General features: G+C 42.0%; 1 protein-coding gene across 4 annotated transcripts in view; it reads left to right on the top strand.

Annotated features, from left to right (window-relative positions):
• Positions 1-20644, top strand: part of LOC100738425 (ATP-binding cassette sub-family C member 4) — a 151718-nt gene that overhangs the window by 76356 nt on the left and 54718 nt on the right. For all 4 annotated transcript variants that reach the window (XM_084982144.1, XM_084982145.1, XM_084982142.1 and 1 more), the window contains 5 exons: positions 1097-1237; positions 2353-2390; positions 2752-2846; positions 4893-5039; positions 16183-16262. In XM_084982144.1, the coding sequence (XP_084838270.1) occupies positions 1097-1237; positions 2353-2390; positions 2752-2846; positions 4893-5039; positions 16183-16262 (501 nt within the window). The remainder of the gene's footprint in view (positions 1-1096; positions 1238-2352; positions 2391-2751; positions 2847-4892; positions 5040-16182; positions 16263-20644) is intronic.

Raw genomic sequence — 20644 nt, 5'->3', positions numbered from 1 at the left:
AGGCCAGGAGTAGCAGGTGCAAAGGACCTGACACACAGTAGCCACTTTGGAGTTAGTTCTTGTCTTCCTTTCTTATCCTTCAAGACTGAGAACCACATCTTATCCACCTTGAATCCCTGGTTGTCAGCACAGAGCTGAGGACATCCTTGGCCCATGTGACTCTGTAACACATTCTGAGTCCTGCAGACAGAAATGCACTCGATCTCCCTTAAAAACATACACAGATATTCTCAATATCCAAACCCTCACTATCCAAAGATGGGGCCCGGATGATTCTGACAAGTCTTCAGATTAGTCCCTCACATTCCAAACTCAGGAATCACTCTCTGAAATTCAGGTACCATATAGATTTGGATCATACGGTGTCCCATGCTATCCAAACTCACTCATATTTGAGCCCCAACTATGTTTTATGTTTCTATCACTGAGTGACACAAGCAGTCTAAACAGATACATCGGCTCATAGTATTTTGGGTACAGGTTTCTGCATTTGTACTTGAAATGGAGATTTTTTTTTTTTTGTCTTTTGTCTTTTTAGGGCTGCACCCACGGCACATGGAGGTTCCCAGGCTAGGGGTCTAATCGGAGCTACAGATGTTGGCCTACGCCAGAGCCACAGCAACACCAGATCCAAGCTGTGTCTGAGACCTATACTGCAGCTCATGGCAACACTGGATCCTTAACCCACTGAGCAAGGCCAGCGATTGAACCCACAACCTCATGGCTTCTAGTCGGATTTGTTTCCACTGTGCCACAATGGGAACTCTGAACAGGGATGTCGAATGTGTGCTCACAGTCATGACTGACCTTAAGCCCTTAAGCAGAGGCACTCAACAGTGAATAACCTCAAGCAGTTGATGTTTCCTTATTTCTACCAGGATCCTAGAGGTAGGGTGGCTGGGTCCAAGGGTAATATGTATATAGTCTGTCCAGATATTTCCACACCTTCTCCATGGAGATGGACCAACTTGCACTCTACCAGTGTGGGAGATGCGTCTGTTTCCCCACAGCTTTGCAATGGGGCACATTATGGAACTTTAGAAATTTGGAGGTTTGTTATATAAAATTTTGTCTCACTGCCATTTTTCCCTTCCAGACTGAGACTATACAGGTTACCTTGTCACTGGAAAGCCGTTCAGAGGGAAAAGTTGATTTTAAGGCCTACAAGGATTACTTCACAGCTGGTGCTCACTGGAATATCATCATTTTGCTTATTCTCGTAAACATCGCAGCTCAGGTAAATAAGGACATTTGTTTTGGTTTGTGCCCTCAGCTTGATATTTACATACTATTTATACTGTATTTATTATTATTATTATTATTTTTTTTTTTTGTCTTTTTGTTGTTGTTGTTGTTGTTGTTGTTGCTATTTCTTGGGCCGCTCAAGCGGCATATGGAGGTTCCCAGGCTAGGGGTTGAATTGGAGCTGTAGCTGCCGGCCTACACCACAGCCACAGCAACGCGGGATCCGAGCCGCGTCTGCAACCTACACCACAGCTCACGGCAACGCCGGATCGTTAACCCACTGAGCAAGGGCAGGGACCGAACCCGCAACCTCATGGTTCCTAGTCGGATTCGTTAACCACTGCGCCACGACGGGAACTCCTGTATTTATTATTTATTATTATTGTTAACATGTATTTTAAGAGATTTATGTCAAAGAACTGGCTCACAAGACGGTGGGACCTGGGTGGGTGAACCTGAAATCAGTCAGGCAGGCCCTCAGGCTGGAACATCAGGCAGGAGCCAGTGCCGCAGTCTTGAGGCAGAATTTCGTCCTCCTCCAGGAAGCCTCAAGGTTTGCTCTAAAGGCCTTTGACTGACTGGATGAGGCCCTATGTTGTTCGGGGTGACCTCTTCTGCTTCAGTTGTCTTAGTGTAGATGTGAGCCTCATCTGCAAAATACCTGCAGAGCAGCATCTAGACCACTCTCTGCTTGAATCATGGGAGACTGGCCTGGCCCAGCTGACACATAAACTGACCATCCCAGTACCTGTCCAGCTTTCTTCCTTTGAAAAATCCCAAAACCTATACTGTTATTCTTATATTTTCAGTCCACTTGGATTTATATTGAAACGTGTTATCTGTGGGGAGCAAAATGAATGAAGCTTACTTGTGTTAAGTGTGTGTATGACAGAGAGCTTCCAGGGAAAAAAGAATGTCTTTTAAAGATTTTAACATGTAATAAGCACCTCCCTGACCTCTGGTTATCTGGGATGTGAGGCTTGGTGCAGACCTGAGCGGGAAGGATCATCTCCATTTTCTGGAGCCTTCCCATCACCCATTGTCGTAAGTGGGGGTTTGAGGGGCTCAGTGATGTCAGCGTTTGATTGATGGTTGTTCCTGCTCCAGGTGTCCTACGTCCTTCAGGATTGGTGGCTCTCTTCCTGGTGAGTGATTCCTGGTCTGACCCAAAGTGCTCTAAAATCAACAGGAAGCCTCACTTTCCCAGAGTCCAGGGAAGAGGCAGGGCTTGTTCAGCCTCCTCTTCTGATCCTCACGTAGTTTCCCTGAAGAAAAATTAAATTCCTGCTGGTGGAGTGTGACCCTTGCATGGTTTCTCCTCATGTCTGACCTTCAGCAGCTTCTCACAGGCAATTTTGAGAACTGAAAGTCCTTGTTCAAATTGAATCTTTATAAGGTAGATGGACACAGGGTCCTGTGAGCTGGGGGTCTTTTTCCAGCATGAAACACATCTCCTAAATCAAGCTGAATTTTTAAAGTATAATATTTTTCTTCCCTATTCCATAGGGCAAATGAACAGAGTACCCTGTATGCCACGGCACATGGAAAAGGAAAAGAAATTTTGGTACCTGATCCTGGCTGGTACTTTACACCTTATTCAGGTAAAGTTGAGTCATCTGGTCTATCATATGAGTGTCTGAGGTGCTTACAATGAACCTACATGAGCAACTAGGACTTCCAGGAGTAATTTGGTAATGTCTCAACAGATTATAGTCTGAGTCACATTTACTCAGTGAATTAATTAGAATAATTATTTTTAAATCTTCTGGAAGAAAGAGGTTGAATGAAGCTCTTCATTTGCTTTGTGCTGGATTTTGGAAGTTAAACCAGGATTGCACATTCAGAAAATCAGCCACTGGAAATCTGTGGCTATTGACTATGGTAATAGGTTGCTTTAGCTGAGTCTTATGTCAGTATATGGGTGGGCAAGGGGATTAGAAACAGATCCCCACCCTATGGTTCAGATTGTTCCATTTCCATCTAAATAAACCCTGGCTTTTATTGAACTTGGAGGAGATCCTCTGGCAGCAAGGGCCCCCCAAATAAGAGCATTATTCCCTTGCTGGTATGCAGGGCTCCCTTTCGCCACACTGTGCATCTCCTGGGCCTCACTAGTTACTGACGAGAGAAGCTGAGCAGGAGAAACCAAGTGTCTGGGAGTTAGGGTTCCTTCTCTGCCTTACCTTGACATCACAATGTTACTGTGTCCCCAACTGTGTAATTAATTTAACATCTGGCTTGCTAGACTAATATTTACGTGGCTTTCTTCTTAGAATATATGTAGCATTACATACTATTTAAAGGAAATCCTTATATAAAAGATTAACTATTCCCATAGAAAACATTCATACAAGCTTTCTGCAAAAGTAGAGTGAGTTATCTTTGTAAGGAGCCCCTCCTTGAAATCCGGTATTTATTACCTTGATCACTTGCTAAGAAACCTAAATCCATTAGTTGTTTGCCTTCTGAATTAGTGGACTAGGGGAGCTTCAAGGAAAAAGGAAAGGATTCTGTTATGCGTTCATATAGGATGGTGGGCTAAGGCAGATAGATGCCTGTTGATAGAATCAGGAATTTGAGCAACTTTCAGAAATGAAATAACAAGGATATATTAGCAGAAGAGGAAAAAAAATGATTGAATATTACAGAAGGTTTCTCCACTCTGGTTAGCATTGTGGCTTCAAGAACTGTTCAGAGATCTATTTTAATTTTTATATGAATAGTAAGTACCCATTTATGTCATTAATAAACTGTACATTTAAGTGATTATGTTCATTTCCAAATGCTTCACGTTGCTATAAAACACTTGGTGATAGATTATTTGCTCATTAGATTAATTATCTTGTGTTAAAATACAATTTATATTTTCTTACAATTAAATCGTTTAAGGAATTTTCCACTTACAAGTAAATATGTTGTTTTCATGCTCTTTAAACTACTTGGGCATGGAAATAGCTACTTTGTATGGAAGTAAATTTCTGTATAAATTTACCATTTACATGGAAATGGTCAGTCATATCTCCTGTTCCCTGTTAATTCATGCTGGTATCAATGTATTCCTCATTTTAGATTATGAAACATGTGGTAAATAGTAAGATTTGAAACATGGAGAAAGGAGGATCAATTACTTTTTATGGTTTTCTGTCTTTTGAGGTTTGTTTTGTTTTGTTTTTGTCTTTTTAGGGCGGTATCTGCGGCATATGAAGGTTCCCAGATTAGGGTCGATTGGGGACTGTAGCTGCTGGCCTACACCATAGCCACAGCAGAGCAGGATCCGAGCTGCATCTGTGCTCACGGCAGTGCAGGATCCTTAACCCACTTAGTGAGGCCAGGGATCAAACCCTCATCCTCGTGGATGCTAGTCTGGTTCATTACCACTGAGCCATGATAAGAACTCCCCATCTCATTTCTATTTAATGAGAGGACTATAGTGATTTTTATATTGTTTATAAGTGTATCTTGTGAATATATTAAACTATTATCGAATCCATTAAATATAAATTTATTGTATATTCTACATATGAATTTATATATACGGTATATTTATAGGATAAAATACATCATATCTTTGTAAGCTGACTTCCATGCTTTAGCATCATTGAAGAAAAGGCAGAGACCTTGTGCTGAGCGATGTTTCTTTGTTCCAGTTCTCACTGCAGGTACCGTGCTATTTGGCATCTCGAGGTCTCTGTTGATGTTCTACATCCTTGTTAATTCTTCACAAACTCTGCACAAGCAAATGTTGGAGTCCGTTTTGAGAGCTCCGGTGTTGTTCTTCGATAGACATCCGACAGGTGAGTCAGACCAAATTTCTCAGTAAATATGTCTTGTTACACATTTAGTGCTTGGTTACGTTTGATATTTGAAAATGGAGAAGATGCTTGCTTGGAAGACAGTCACTGTGCATGTTGATCCATTTCTACAAAAAGTTTTCTTGATATTTTTCTCCTACCAAGCGAAATCTGAATATAGAATCATATGAGATTTTATGCCAGTTTATGTGTGTACAGAAATGTAAATGAACATTCACTTTGTAGGATGGTTTAGGAATCCATTTGTTGTGTGGCATATGAAACACCCTACAGTCATGTGTCAGTGTTGTTGACTAGTTGCTAAAAGGTTGGCTGTGTTACAAAGTGTTAAGCTAGGTTGTCTTCTAGGAAGAACTTTCTTACAGTGAATCTCTGTAAGAGACAGGCTGTGGGTGTCTTTTTTCATTGTCCATCCATTTCTGGAAACACAGAGCTCTGGCACATGCTGCGACCTAAAATGGTAATGAAAGATTCTTAAGACCCAAGATTGGTGAAATGTAAACATCCTCTTCAATACAGTTAATTCTGTAGTTTTACAGTGGACTTTTAGTGCCATGTGAGAGGTTGTGTGGCCTGTAGCAGGTGGATCTTCAGGAGTAAGATTCTCAATATGAGTGTCCCTGGAGGTTTCCCAGTGGTTGCTTCCTCCGCCCTGAGGCCTTTGACCTGTCCTGCTTTGAAGGTAGCTCCTGACCTGGGTTCGCTCACGAATAGTTCATCAGCATGCATGCCCACTCTGTTCAGTTGGTTGGACTAGTGGTGAGTCCCAGGACAGCTTTGTTGTTGCAGGCGATGATTGACAGGACCAGTAGAAGCAGGGAGGTGGGCTGGAGGGAGGAGAGGAGTAGCCTTGGCCTGACCTTCAACTAGGCATGTGACCAAGGCTAAAGCAGGTGAGTATTTCTGGGCAGGCAAATCTCAAAGCAGGGTGTCATCATGGTTGTAAGTACGGGCTCTAGAGTCAAGTGCCTGGGTTCAGTCCTGGTGCTAGTTACTCATAGTGATAGATGGCTCTAGTTATATTGATGTTTATGTGCTACTTACTGAAATTCTCTGTTTCTCAGTTTTCTCCTCATGTATCTTATCTATATCTTGATACTGTGGGCATTAAGCAGGACAGTACACTCACAGCACTTAGCGCACGGTCAGTATCTAACAGACCCGTGAAGAACAATGATTTGGTGTCTGGGAACTTCCTCTTCTGTGAATTGGAAATAACTTTTGCCTCTCCAGTTTCACAAGACTTTTGTGAATATGAAATAAGACTGTTCAGGGAAATATCTTGTGTAGATTTACTCAGCATATGCTGTTCAGTCCAGGCACCGTGCCGAGCACTGGCTGGTAAACTGCAGAGGCCCCTCATACACCTTATTTATTATGAAGCCAGTATGAGAAAGTGATTGGAGGAGTTCCTGCTAATATGGCTGTGAAGTTGCTCCACTTTGTCAGCTAATGTGAAAACTACAGTCATAAAGTTGGGAGGATTAAGTGGGACTGGATTTCTATTATCATAGCCTCTGAGTGCTCATGACCACAGTTCACCAGGATCTTCATGTTCAAGACCTGTAGGCTCCTCCAGATGCTGATGCATTTGTTATTCAAACAGTTGGGAGCAAGTTTAGAGCTTCAGGGCCACTCATCTTAGAGCAGTCAGGACCCTAGTGTTTATCTTGCCTCCCCCTCCTGTATCTCTTAGCAGGACTTCATTCCTTCAAGAAAGTAGAAGCCCAAATAAGTACTGCAAAGATAGACCTACTTTGCCCAAAATGTTTAGGGACCTTGAATTATTTACTCTTTTGGTGGTAGAGTCAATCAATCTCTTTCCTATAGTTTATTTGCAAAAGGGGAATTCATAGTAGATTATTTATGATGGACTTTGTTTTTGGTATGTGATGGCATGAAATAAAAACCACACATGTTGGTTCTTTGGAAGCTGTGTTTCGTGGAACCAGACTTCCAAGCTTCCAAGTTCTGTTGTCTGTCAATTAAGGAAATGAAACTGTCAAACACCTAATACTTTCTCTGGGATGTAGTTCTACATTGAAGATGAATTTTGGCACTTAAGTTGGTTAAATAGTTGATACCTGATAGTTCTACTGTACAAACCTCAGGCCCTTAAGAGATAAAGAGGAGGAATTAATCCATTTTTAAACATCTTAGACCTCTAAAAACTGTTACTGGACAGGAAGCTGAGAGGTAGGTGGAGATGTCGTGATGTCCCAGTTGTGCTGGAACACAGCTCTGGGAGAGCTGGGCCAGTCACTGCCCCTCTCTTGGCCTCAGGTCAGAAGAGTGGCCTTTTCACTCATCAAACATTTATTGGTCATCTACCGGTTGTCAGTTGTGGTCCCAAGCATTGGGACCAAAAAGTCCCTGTCTTTCAAGGCATTTGCACACTTAAATAATTGCTGACAGTGAATTGTTTTTAAAAAATGTCAATATTCTACGACTGCATATGGAAAAGATACAGATTCAGAATTTAATACAGTTGTAGATTGGAGAGCTCAATGCATTTATAAACAAAACACAGATACCTACAAGCATAACCCTATGGTGTATTTCTTTTTCATAATCAATTATGTAATGATTGTCCTTGATTTCAGGAAATTTCAAAACCTGTTTTCCTGGAACTTTAAGATAGATCATTTTCAAAATGAAATCATACCAGTGGGAGTGTGAGCGGAATTTCAGAAATAAAGTGATTCTTTATTTAAAATCATCATCTCTGAGATTACAGCAAACTCAGCCTGGTTTCTTGATGAAGCTGAAATGCTCTCCTGACCCATCAGGACTGTCTGGGTGCAGAGCTCCTCTCTGAAAAGTCTGTTAGGGGAGGAAGAGGGAAGCAGCACTTCCAGCGTTAACCTTTGTAAATATCCACACGCACTTCCCTTTGAGCTTTTTAGAATCAGGTTACAGATGCTTTGGCAGTAGGTCAGACATTAGCAATGGCATTTTCTCCATAAGTAGTGTTATCATTTAATCAGCTATGGTGTGTGTGTTGCGTATGCTTTCCATTCTTGGAAACCAGGATTAATCTGTTAGAAATTTCCCCTCATTTAGGTAGAAACTCTTTAATATCTAGAAATAGATGGCAATCTTCGAAATATATTTTGAGTGGAAATTTACTAAAATCCTGTTGTTAAATGGAAAGCCATCATAAAATCAAGTTCTCTGTTCTGGAATTCTTTTCTTTTCTTTCTTTTTTGCATTTGCAATTTAATAGATCATATCCCATGGGGAATCATTTCAGCCTCTTGAACACTTGGAAAGTCTATTTTAGGCTTGCCCAGACGTTCTTCCAAATGCAGTCGTGCTCCTCATGGTGGGAAAGTCCTGCCTCCGGGTCTGCTGCTGGGGGAAGCAGTGCTGCAGGGCAGCGTGTTGTTCACACAGCAGCAGAAACCAGAGCATCGGCCCTGGTTGATTCACAGCCTAAGCCCTGATTTGGGGATGCTTAAATCGATAATTAGGTAGTGATTTCTGTCTGATATTCATGTGGTTGTTTCTAGAAGTGTTCTTTTGGCTCAGTGACTGATCTTATCATTTATTCTGATTGAGGCATGTAATTGAAAAATAGAGATTTTTGAGGGTGTGGTAAGAAAATCATTGTATTCAGTTCTTTCTGTTCTATACAAAGATACTTGAACAGATACCGGCGTATATCTGGGTTTGTTCTTAAATGTATTTTCTTACGTTAAAGAATTCTACGTGTCAGATCAGCAGTGGTGCTTTGAAATAGTCTCAGAATCATGGGTTAATTTTTTTCATCATCATTTAATATTTAGAGATAAATTAAGAAGGAAATGATTACTTTCTTGTATGTAGTCTTTTTTTTTTTTTGTATATGTAGTCATTATTTTTAGAATTTTTTCCTTTTATCTCCTGTTAGTATCAGACTGCCTGGGCTCAAAAATTTATTTCTTTTGGGGAACGATAAATTTATTGTTTTCGCTTTTTGGATAATAAAATGACAATAACATCTTAAAATTGTACCACATGCCAATATAAATTTTATGTATATTCTTCTTTTTACTTAGCATAAAAATGAAAAGGGAGTCAAATATGGCTTAATGAGTTTCACTAATGGACAATGCTATGGACAGAAGTATTTCTTATTGGTACCAACTTTTCAGTGTCAGTCTTGACATAGTCCTGTAAATGAAAGGAAGATAACTAGCTATTTCAGGGTGATGACTAATCAGTGTTACTAGAAAACTATTCTTCTTTGACTTCAAGATTAAATGAATAGTTGTAGATAGAAATAGCCAGAGTAATAAAAGGCAGCACCTTTGTAATCCAGGAGTCAGTGGTTTATCCTACAGTCAGATAAGCTGCTATTTATTAACAAATTCTCAATCTTTAGACCAGGTGAGTAGATTTCACTGCTACATTAGGGAATTCTAAAACTCGACCAAAGAAGCTTTAATTCCCCTTGGTGCCACATTTTCTATCCACTCACATCTTTTTTGACAAAGGAGACAGTAGGAGTTTCAGGCTTAATCAACCTGGCCTTCTGGTGTATGTCTCTTGGTTCTTGCTATATCCAAGTAGTCAGATGAGAATAAAGTTTGAGTGTTAGGTAACACAATGAGTCCCTTATACATTTTGGATAAACACTGAGTATTTTTACTCTTAGAAGAGATCATAGACAAAACAGTCTGCCATAAACTGTCCAAATGTTTTCTTAGGTCAGTCTCCCAAGGCAATGAAATAAAAGCAAAAATAAACAAATGGGACCTATTCAAATTTAAAAGCTTTTGCACAGCAAAGAAACTATAAATAAAACAAAAAGAAAATCTATAGAATGAGAGAAAATAGTTCCAAACGATGCAACCAATAAGGGCTTAATTTCCCAAACACACAAACAATACATCCAGCTCAACAACAAAAAAATCAAACAACCTAATTGAAAATTGGACAGAAGATCTAAATAGACCTTTCCAGAGAACACATGCATAGCTAATAGCATGGTAAAATATGCTCAACATCACTCATTATTAGAGAAAAGCAAATCAGTAGTACAATGAGGTACCACCTCACACTGGTCAGAATGGCTGTCATTACTAAGTCTATGGATAACAAATGCTAAAGAGCATGTGGAGAAAAGGGAACTCTCCTATGCTGTTGAATGTAAATTGGTGCAACCACTATGGAAAACAGTGTAGAGGTTCCTCAGAAATTAATGTTGAGCTACCATATGATCCAGCAGTCCCACTCCTGGGCACATATCTGGAAAAACTACAATTCAAAAAGATGTATGCACCCCTATGTTCATAGAAGCACTAGTCATAGTAGCCAATACATGGAAACAACCCAAATGTCCATTGACAAATGAATGGATTAAGAAGGTGTGGTACATGTATACATTGGAATACTACTCAGCCATAAAAAGGACAAAATGCAACTCAAAGCAATATGGATGAAACTAGAGATTTTCATACTAAGTGAAGTAAGTCAGAAAGAGAAAGACAAATACTATATGGTATCGCTCATATGTGGAATCTAAAATAGGACACAAATGAACCTATCTACAAAACAGAAATAGACCCAGAGACGTAGAGAAGAGACTTGTGGTTGCCAAGGGGGAAGGAAGGAGTGGGATAGACTGGGAGTGTGGGGTTAGTAGATGCAAACTGTTACATTTAGAATAGATAAGCAATGAGGTCCTACTATGTAGCACAGTGAACTATGTCTAGTCTTTTGGGATAGAGCACAATAGAAATGAATATAAGTGACTGGGTCACTTTGCTGTTAAGCAAAAATTGGTACAGCATTGTAAATCAACTATACTTTAACAAAAAAAAATATGGCAGAAAACCTATCTGCACAACAGGAACTGACTCAAAGACATAAAGACCAGACTTGTGGTTGCCGGGGGGAAGGTGGGCAGGAGTGCAATGGGATAGGAGTTTGAGGTTGGTAGATGCAAACTATTAAACACTTAGAATGGATAGAGAGTAAGGTCCTACTGTGTAGCACAGGGAGCTCTGACCAATCTCCTGGGAAAATCATGATAGAAACATATATACATATATATGTGTGTGTGTATCTGTATATGTATATATGAAAAATGTATAAATGTACATGACTGTGTCACTTTGCTATATAGCAGAAATTGGTACAATATTGTAAGTAAAGTTTAATTAAATAATAATTGGGGAGTTCCTTCTTCATGTGGCAGGTTGAGGGCCTGGCATTGTCACTGCAGTGGCTTGGGTCATTGCTGTAGAGCATGTTCTATTCCTGGCCCAGGAGCTTCCATGTGCTATAGTCAAAACCAAAAAAAAAAAAAAGTTATTGGATGGGATGGGGTTTGTAGTGTATCTTAAGTAACTGTAAGTAACCAAAAAGAACATGTTTAAAAGCAGTTAAACCATCGATACTCAAAATATTATATCTGGGTTCTCATGAAAAGACGTATTTATGCTCTTTATCTTTTGTTTAACATGACCTTACTGTATAGCACAAGGAACTATATTCAATATTCTGTAATAAACCATAATGGAAAAGAAATAAAATTAAAAGTCAACAAAGGTCTCTTGTCCGCATGAAAAATGTTCTGTTAAAATGACTAAAATAAATTTTGTTATTTCAAAGGTACTTAGTAATTTGAAATTTTAACCTTACAAAAATCTCTCATTTTAATTTTAGTAAGCATCAGTTGTTGTCCCTGTGGTGGTTGTTCTAGTCCAGGCTTTGGGTTCTAGGGGCAGAACCTACCCAGGTTAGTTCAGAGGAGGAGGACTTGAATGAAAGGAAATGGGCATCTTGTGGAGCTGGAGCAGTGCTGACTTTCCTGGGAGCTGCAGCTGGGAACTGGGTCCTTATGGGAGCTGGGGCCATTGTCACAGGGCTCCTGCATGTTCCCAAGCCCCTCTGCCTGTCACCTTTGCTGGGTGTGGTGAGTCTGCTCCACTTTCCTGATTCTCTCCTGGCCTCATAGTTCTTGGCAGGGAAATCAGAATGATTGGTAGTTAGTCAGTGGCTTAGTTCCCCCTGGGCCCTTCTGGTCAGTTAGCTGTGCCAGGGCTGTGGGGGCTCCTGAGAGGGCAGCACAGTTACTCCAACCTGTCCAATAAAGATAAAGGGGCTCATGTGAGTGGCAGATTCCTGGAGCTAAATTTGTCATCCAGAGTCTCAAGGAGGAGCAAGGGCTAAGGCTGAGATCTGGAGAGATTTGGCCGGGATCGAGGACCTTGTTGGTGGGAAGAAGAGAGAGGAGCGGGCCCCCATCAGAATAAGGACCCACGGTCAGCAGTGAGGGAAGAGAGGGAAGGTCGGTACTTCTCTTCTGTCTCCTCTCTCCTCACTGTTCCTAGAAACATGGTAGCTTTGATTTGCTAAAGAAAGGTGGATGTGAATGAGTTTATTTTAAATGACAGGGTGAGTCCTGTTGGTAATTATGTGAGGTCAAGAGACGTCAAAACTGAATGAATTTTTATGTGAGTTTGAGCAGAGACCTAAGGCTGAGCTTGAGAGATTGAGTGTAGGGTAGTTATGGGTCAACTTTAAAGGCTTCTTTCTGTTCACTTTAGGTGTACTGGGAGTAAGATGTTTTGTAGGACAGCCAAGTACTCAAGGAATTCACTTCCTTCAAGGAGGTGAAAGGCTATCATATCAAAAGAAATCAGATTCACTCTGTGTGGTTATTAAGGGCAGAATCAGCAGCAGAGGTTGGATGTTCCAGAAAGAAGGTTCAGTTTCATATGAGGAAGCCCTGTCTAACACAACAGTCTGAAAATGGACTGGGTTCCCCTGTTCACGGTAAGTCCCCCTTCCCTCTTCATCCCTGGAGCTAATTCAGCAGGAGCCACCTGTCATATGGATGAAGAGTCATAGAATGTGTGTGAAGGGAATTCATCATAAGGATTTCATTTGGAGACTTTTAAGAAAACTTTAGTACTATGAGGCCATGAACTTAGAATCACCGTTCTGGTTACAACAGTCTATCACAAAGCCCAATGAAATATTTCTGAAATAGTCTCTTAATGTTCATGTTCCTTCCTTCCTCCCTTCCTCCCTTCCTCCCTCTCTCCCTCCCTCCCTTTCTTCATTCCTTCCTTTTTTTTTTTTTTTTTGCTTTTTAGGGCTGCACCCATGACATAGGGAAGTTCCCAGGCATGGATAAGCAATGAGATCCTACTATGTAACAGCAAACTACTCAGTAGGCTAGGGGTCAAATTGTAGCTACTGCTGCCAACCTACACCACAGCCACAGTGATGCAGAATCTGAGCTGTGTCTGCAACCTGCACCACAGCTCACAGCAATGCCCACTGAGCGAGGCCAGGGATTGAACCCACATTTTCATGGATACTAGTCAGATTCATTTCCACTGCACCACAAGGGGAACGCCTAGTCTCTTAATGTTGCTTAGTGCAAGGAGGTAACCACTGAACTTTCTTATCTCACATTTTCTATACTCAGCTCATTGGTGAATGAGTTTATTTTTTTGACCATCTTGGACATTCCATCCTGGGGGGGTGTGTGTTTTTTTCTCATCCTATTTGCTTTCCTTGAATTTTACACTAGTTGTCAACACCAGAGTCTCTCAGACCTTAAGACTCTCACATCTGGTGAAAGGTAAAGGGGTGATTTTCACATATTGTTCATCTCTAAGTAGCCTTTTCTTCTTAAAAATATTCCAGTATTGCTTTCAAAACTTTCTTGGCTGAATCATACTTGAGTATTTCTGAATCCTGTTATGGTAAACAGTTACATTTTTTCCATCAAAAAAAACCGCAAGCATTTAAACTATGCCTTTAACTTGTTTGCACCTGCAGCATGTGGAAGTTCCCAGGCCAGGTATTGAATCTGAGTCAAAGCTGTGACCTATACTGCAGCTGTGGCAACACTGTGCTGGCTCGGGGATCAAACCCACACCTCTACAGTGACCTGAGCCCCTGCAGCTGGATTTTTAACCCACTGTGCCACAGTGGGAACTCCTGCCTTTAACATTTTTTGATGTATATTTTCCTTATTTTGGTATTGCTACTTTGAGGAGTTAAAAAATAACTAGGCTGGCTGCAAAATCCATAAGAATATGGAGAAAAATTTCTAATTTGATTTTAATGTTCCTAAAGCAGACCCATTTAAATAATAACCCATCTTCTTCGCCCTCAAAGCTGGTCTGGGAAACTGCAGATAGGGCATCACCTGGCTGCTTGGAAAAAATGAAGACTCTCTAGCTCCCCCCTAACACTCTTGAGTCAGAATCTTCACTTTATCACATGGCCCTTCCTATGGTGCCTGGTAGACCTTCCCAGGGGCCGTGATGCTGCAGAACCTGGGGATCAAAGTCATTTCTCACCTTGGTGGTTGAGCACCTGTTAATGCACCTGGCCTGGAGACTGGGTTCTTCAAATTCAGGAGCCCTTTAATCCTGAGAATCACCCTCCAAAGCCGGGATCCCTAAGAGGCTCAGAAAGGTTGTCACTGGTCCTTCAAAAGTGTCACCAAAAGACAGTTTCTGGTGTCTGAATTTCCTAAGGTAGAGACAGGAACATTGAGGCCCCACCTGTAATGGCCTGGTCAAGGGGGACAATCTCCAGTCCTCAGCTCCTGGCCTGGGCACATCCTTTACTTCCGGTGAGTCAGGCACCTTATGGAGAACGGCAGCCAGCATGTCCTGGGCAGTGGAAACTGAGTCCCCAGCCTCTGGTCATTCATGGTCTGGTTGTGTCTTGGTGTGAAGGGTCTCGGGAGGAAGTCTCCTGACAGAGGTCAGGAAGAGCACCTAGAGTGCCCACATCTCACCTGCAGGCTGGCCTCCTGAAGAGTCAATTACAAATGAAGTTTGGGGGCCTAGATGACATTTTTCCAGAGTTGCTACTCCAAATATATCCCGTGTGTGTGTGTGTGTGTGTGTGTGTGTGTAACATCAGTTTCTTTTTATTTGATCATTATAAAACTAGTGTCAACTGAAAAAAAAAAGCTCAACCTAAATGCTGAGAGGTGTATTTTATTCAGTGGGCAAAACTGAGGACTTAAGCCTATGACACAGCATCTCAGGTCACTCTCAGAGACTGCTTCGGAGAGGCAAGTGGGGCAGCCAGGATAATAGGAATTTCTGCCACAAAGACCAGGTTGTCAAAACATCAAATGATTACTCTTAATAAAAGCAAACCAGGTATCTCACGTTAAGGAATTTAGTGTTTTTCTATGTTTGAGAAGATACAAGAGTCTGAAATCATTCCTTTCATCTGCACCCCAGCCATCTGGGGCCAGTATCCTGTGTTTTCTCATCCTGTTTCCTCAGGGTGCCCTGTTGGGGGGTGGCTGCAGTGTCTGATGGCTGCAGCATCCTTTGTTTACTGATGTGACAGCCAGCATTTTTAGTTTACACTAGGTATTTATTAGAAATTGTCATTCTAATCCTGCAGCCTCTAGGATATACTATTTTTGTGGATTCTGAGAAGGTAAATAAAATCAATGAGGATAAGTGACTTTTAGTTAGTAAGTAATATTTCTTTTTTTCTGCTGCCATCCCTCTAGTCTCCTTGGATGCTTATGCAGGAGTCTGTATTCATCACACCCAGTACACCTCTGAAAATAACCATTATAACTCCATTGGGAAACTCATAACTTGAAAGTGGCAGGAATCCACAATTTCCCAAAATGTAAGGTCCTCTGTTGTATCTTGAGGGGAAAAATTACAGAGAGGTTAAAATTATCTTTGTTTAAAAAGTATCACTTAGCAAAATTTATTTGGATAACTAAAGCAAAATTAGAGTCATAATTAGGATTAACTTAAATATTTTGCAATTGTGTATTCACCGACTTAGCACCTGGAACGAGTCTTAGATGGGATGGATCTAAAAGGAGGGACCATTCTCAAATGCACCAGCCCTTCCCGATGCTGCCGCAGGATCCCACCCCCATACTTTTAAAACTCAGAGCTCAATGTCAGTGCTCCACTCATTGCCATTTGGTGGCATTTTTGTTTCTTTTTAAGTGTCATTGTATTTTCACTTTCTTTACCACTGACATGGGCTTATTTCACATGAATCTGTGATATACTGAATAGATATACTTAAAAAATATTATTTTGATTTGTTCGTGAATTGTTTCTCTTCAAGGGTCTATTTGGGGAAATGAATAATTTCTCATGTTCTGTTCTTGCAGGAAGAATTTTAAATCGTTTCTCCAAAGACACTGGGCATATGGATGACTTGCTGCCCCAGATCTTTCAAGATTTCGTGCAGGTAAAGTAATAGCCACGTTAAAGTTCTCACAGGGAAGCAAAGCAACTATTTTTTTAAGGCCTTTCATGGGGTTTAAGGGTGGGCCTTTCAGCCTGGCGCTGTGTCCTGTTATCTTAGTAAAAGGCTGTGTTTGGAAGAGAAAGGTGCGGTTGTGATTGGGAGGCTGAGTTAACATGAGTAATACCTGCTGCAGCAGTGGGCACACAGTCACGTCAAGGTTGATTTGAAGCAGCGACATGCTTGGTGAGTAGGTCTCCCTCTGCCGTCCAGGTATCTGGCGTGGATTCCCTTTACCGTGAGCACATTTCATAATATAGAAATATCACGTCTTATGGAAAGAGAGCCTAGATTAACGAAATGATGCACTGTGTTACCAGAAAACATATTCACTGCACTGTTTTTTGTTGTTGTCATTGTTTTGTTTTGTTTTGGATAAATCCAGGTGTGGTTACATTCAAAGAAAGGATCGGTAATGTTAAAGTGAAAATAATATTTGAACAAGGACAATAGAAAGCAGTTATTGATGATACAAAGTCTTTAAACCAGTAACTCAGTATAGGATCAAAGTCAGCTGTCTTTGTCAAAGTCAGATGTCTTTTCTGTCTTTGTAGACAGTTTTTCTTTTCATCCATCGATTGCTCTGTCTTAAGGTGTCTTAAAAAATGACAGAGACATCCACAAAATAGCTTCTCTCCAGGCTTTGTTTTGTCTGTGACCTTGAGATTCTAAAGAATGATGTTGGGTCACCTCAGCTCTCATCTCATTCAGTATTGTTGCTCCTGTGGGATGTTTGTTCTGTTATTTAATTCTGTCTACTTTTCAGTGATTTAGGCTGTGAGGATTTTCTTCATTTCCACGTGTTCTTTTTAGAAATGAAAAGCATTTATCAAAAGTTGTGCGCAGAAATGCAGCCATGAATATCTGACTGCAAACCATGTAGCCTGCGGGCAAAGGCTTCCACTGTTTACCAGTGAGAAGTAAGCTGAGCCTCAGAGGCAGAGTACTTTTACTGCAAAGAGATCTGATGTTTTTCTTTTCTGCAAACTCTTTTTTTTTTTTTTTTGTCTTTTGTCTTTTTAGGGCCACACTCGTGGCATATGGAAGATCCCATGCTAAGGGTCTAATCAGAGCTGTTGCTACCTGCTTACACCACAGACACAGCGATGCCAGATCCGAGACACGTCTGTGACCTACACCACAACTCACAGTAACGCTGGGTCCTTACCCACTGAGCAAGGCCAGGGATCAAATCCGCAACCTCATGGTTCCTAGTCATATTCAGTTCCGCTGCGCCACGACGGGAACTCCCGTTCTGCAAACTCATTTTATAACTGTGTCCTGCTCAGTTTAGCTACATAATTTATCCTCAGAAGCAGTCTTTCCCTACAAACCCATTTTGACAGTGATTGTTAATTAATTTGAAAACATTTTGCGAAAGGTCCTGTAACTCTGCTACTGCTTAGAGCAAGCTGGGTTTGCAGAGCTGGCTGCCCGCTGTGTGCTGAGCACATGGTTAATTAGTCCTCATAATCAGAAACTGTCACATATTTTTCCTTGGTGTGAAGGACAGTGATGGATGCTGCCTGATTTCCGTGTAAAACATTCTCAGTGGTGTGAGGAGAGAAAACGCTAGTCTCACTGATTTCCAGTCCCAGCTCTGTCACTTTTAGGTCAATTATCTTGACGTTCTGGGACCTTCAGATGCAGACATACTTTATCTAATTGGAAGTGAGAATCTGGTGTTTGAGAGAGACCTGGGGTGAGCTCAGCACCTGCGTAATCCTCACTGAGCAGGTAGTAGCTGAATCTTTGAAGATGGGTGAGGTTGCCTAGAGAGAGTGAAGCATTTTTAGGGGCCAAGATCAGAAGGTTATGGAGGCCTTTCTATTCAGAGCAAGAGCAGAGGAGACACATATGAACAGCAGGGAAGAGAGGAGGGAATAGGTTGGGGAACCGAGGAAGGACAGGTCTCTTCAAGGCAAAGGAGAAGCTACGACCGTGGAGAGTTGCTGGCTGATGTGGGACCAGGAAGCCTGTGGTGACCAGAGGAGAAGGTTTCAGCTGGGAGGAGGCCAGAGGGCCAAGGGCTGAGACTGGAAGAGGCCTGGAGGGAGCGGAGGTGTGGGCAGGCTGCTCTGAAGGAGTCTGACTGAAACAGGAGGGAGGCCTGTTGGGAATGAAGGTTTTGAGGAGGGGCTGCTGCTTGTTGGGGTTTAGTTTGTGGGTCGGAGGAGGACATGGTGGTGTTTCCCTCTCTCCCTCCTTCCCTTCACCAAACAGGGACCAACGTTGAGGCCCTGAGGCTCAGGGGGGAGTCAGGCACGAAGCCCTCCCCTCATGGGTCTCCTCTAGTCGCCTGAGGGGACGTCCAGAGACACCCCCTTTGCTGCCTGCCTCTGGATCCTGATTGTGCGAGAGGGCTGTGCAGAAAGTCCTGGAAGGCAAACTGGCTGTGGAGTTGGAGGCAGTGGGGAGCCTGGTCCAGGAGGAGGTGGGCGGAGCTTCCAGGAGGTGACCTTTGATCCCAGATGAGAGGAAAAGGCCCCTGTGGGTGGAGGGCAGCAGGTGCTGCCAGAAGCTGAGTTCCCTGTGAGAGCCAGTCTTTTCTTTCTGTTATCTGCTGAGAGTGGGGTCAGGAAGGGGCTTGAAAAGGGTTGTTCTGTTTTGTTTTAAAGGACATAGTGCCCAGTGTGTTTGAACTCATCTTTGCTAATTCTGCTCATCCTTGGTATATTTGACAAGCTTTGGAAGATACTTGATCATTTTCATTTTTAATTGCATCACTTCTAAAGTGTTAAGTGTTCTGTACTTTTCCTCATCTAATACTTTCTCATTCCCTTAAATAAAATCTCAGACAATTTATTTAATATTTTATAATAGTGATGCTAAGTATGGCTGAAGAAAACCCTGGATTCTGAGCAGTGGTCCCCACTGCAGGACAGTCCATCCCCTTAAGGTGATGTCATTCAGAGGCCCTGTCCCAGCAGAGGGGAATCAGGAGTGTGGATGCCATCGCGTACACTGACTCATCCCTCCCAGATCTGTGGCCTGTCCAGTCACATTATAGTTGGTGGCTAAACTGGAGCCGTTCGCCTTCCAGAGGAGGAAGGCAGGCAGCATGAAGAAAATCTGCTTGTGTGGTGCGCTTCCACCTGACAACCATGTGTGAGGTCAGCGCTGTGAGAGTGGTGGAGCGGGGCCTGCGGTCTCCCTTTCCACGCTTGAGTCCTGGCTCCCCCCTTCCTGCCTCTGCCCCACAAAGCCGCACTTTCCTTCTCTGTAAAGTAGGGAAATAAGACCAACTTCAGGAGGGTCGTTGGGAAGACACAATGAAGTCCTGGTAATAAAACTCTTAGCGTAACATCTAAGTCCATGTTGAGCACTCAGTAATGGGTAGTTACATTTAAAAAAAACCATATGTCTTTTTGAGTGGGAGAAATAGACTGATAATGGCATGATGTTGCATTAAAGTTCTTGTTACAGTTTCTGGGCCCATAAATATCCCCTCATGAGTTTGCACAGAGAATCCAGGTTTGTAATCCTTGAAGAGTTTAATGGATCCTTTCCCATGTAGACGCTCACATAAAAGTCAGTTATTTTCAAAATAGACCACTGAACACTAAATATTTGAAATTCATGTAATTTTTATACAATTTGCCAAAGTCCAAGATAACATTAAGGAATCTTGATTATCTACAATTCTTGTCATTAAAATCACTCCCAAGAAATCTTCCTACTGGTAAAACAGGTAAAGATGAAGGTAAGATGCAAAAGCTGGATTTAAGCATTTCAATTTTAAAAAAAAAGGGTTGGGACTGCTCTGAGCATGTGAAGTTGCAGTCAGCCACCCTCAGCAACACGCTGTAGTTGACTGAGGAAAACTAAATTGCAAAGCCTTTCTTCCCCACACACCCCATTCAGGAAAAAAAAAGAAAAATTGAGAGCTTGGCTTTGCTTTAAAAACTGACTTTTTATCTCCTTTCCTGGACACAAAGGACTATTCCTGAGGCCCTTGAGCCCCCAGTGCCCACAGTGGTGGGACCACCATGGAACGTGTCATTCCCTCCTCCCCACAGTCAAAACACACTGACTGCAGCTTTAGGAAGTGGAAATGTCCAAGAAAAAGAAAATGGGAAGCAGGTGCCCCCAGTCATTTCTTCCCAGAAGGGGGAGCGCAGGAGAAGGAGCTGCTGCCTCTGGACACTGAGAACAAAGCCAGCCTGAGACTCAGCATAAGGGGCGGGTCATTGGCTTTTGTAGAAGCAAAGAGTAGAACTGCCTTTCCTTGTCTCAGCACCACTGACCCTTGCATTTCATTGTTTCTTTCTCCCACATCATTGCCTCTGTGACATAGTGTGACAGAGGTACAGAGGCACTGGCTG

This window comes from Sus scrofa, chromosome 11, assembly GCF_054392235.1.
Source record: "Sus scrofa isolate SSC_HxYL_T2T_F1_AM1 chromosome 11, Sscrofa_HxYL_maternal_Yorkshire_Landrace_v2.0, whole genome shotgun sequence".
Taxonomy (NCBI): Eukaryota; Metazoa; Chordata; class Mammalia; order Artiodactyla; family Suidae; genus Sus; species Sus scrofa.
This window is presented reverse-complemented; position numbering and strand designations above follow the sequence as displayed.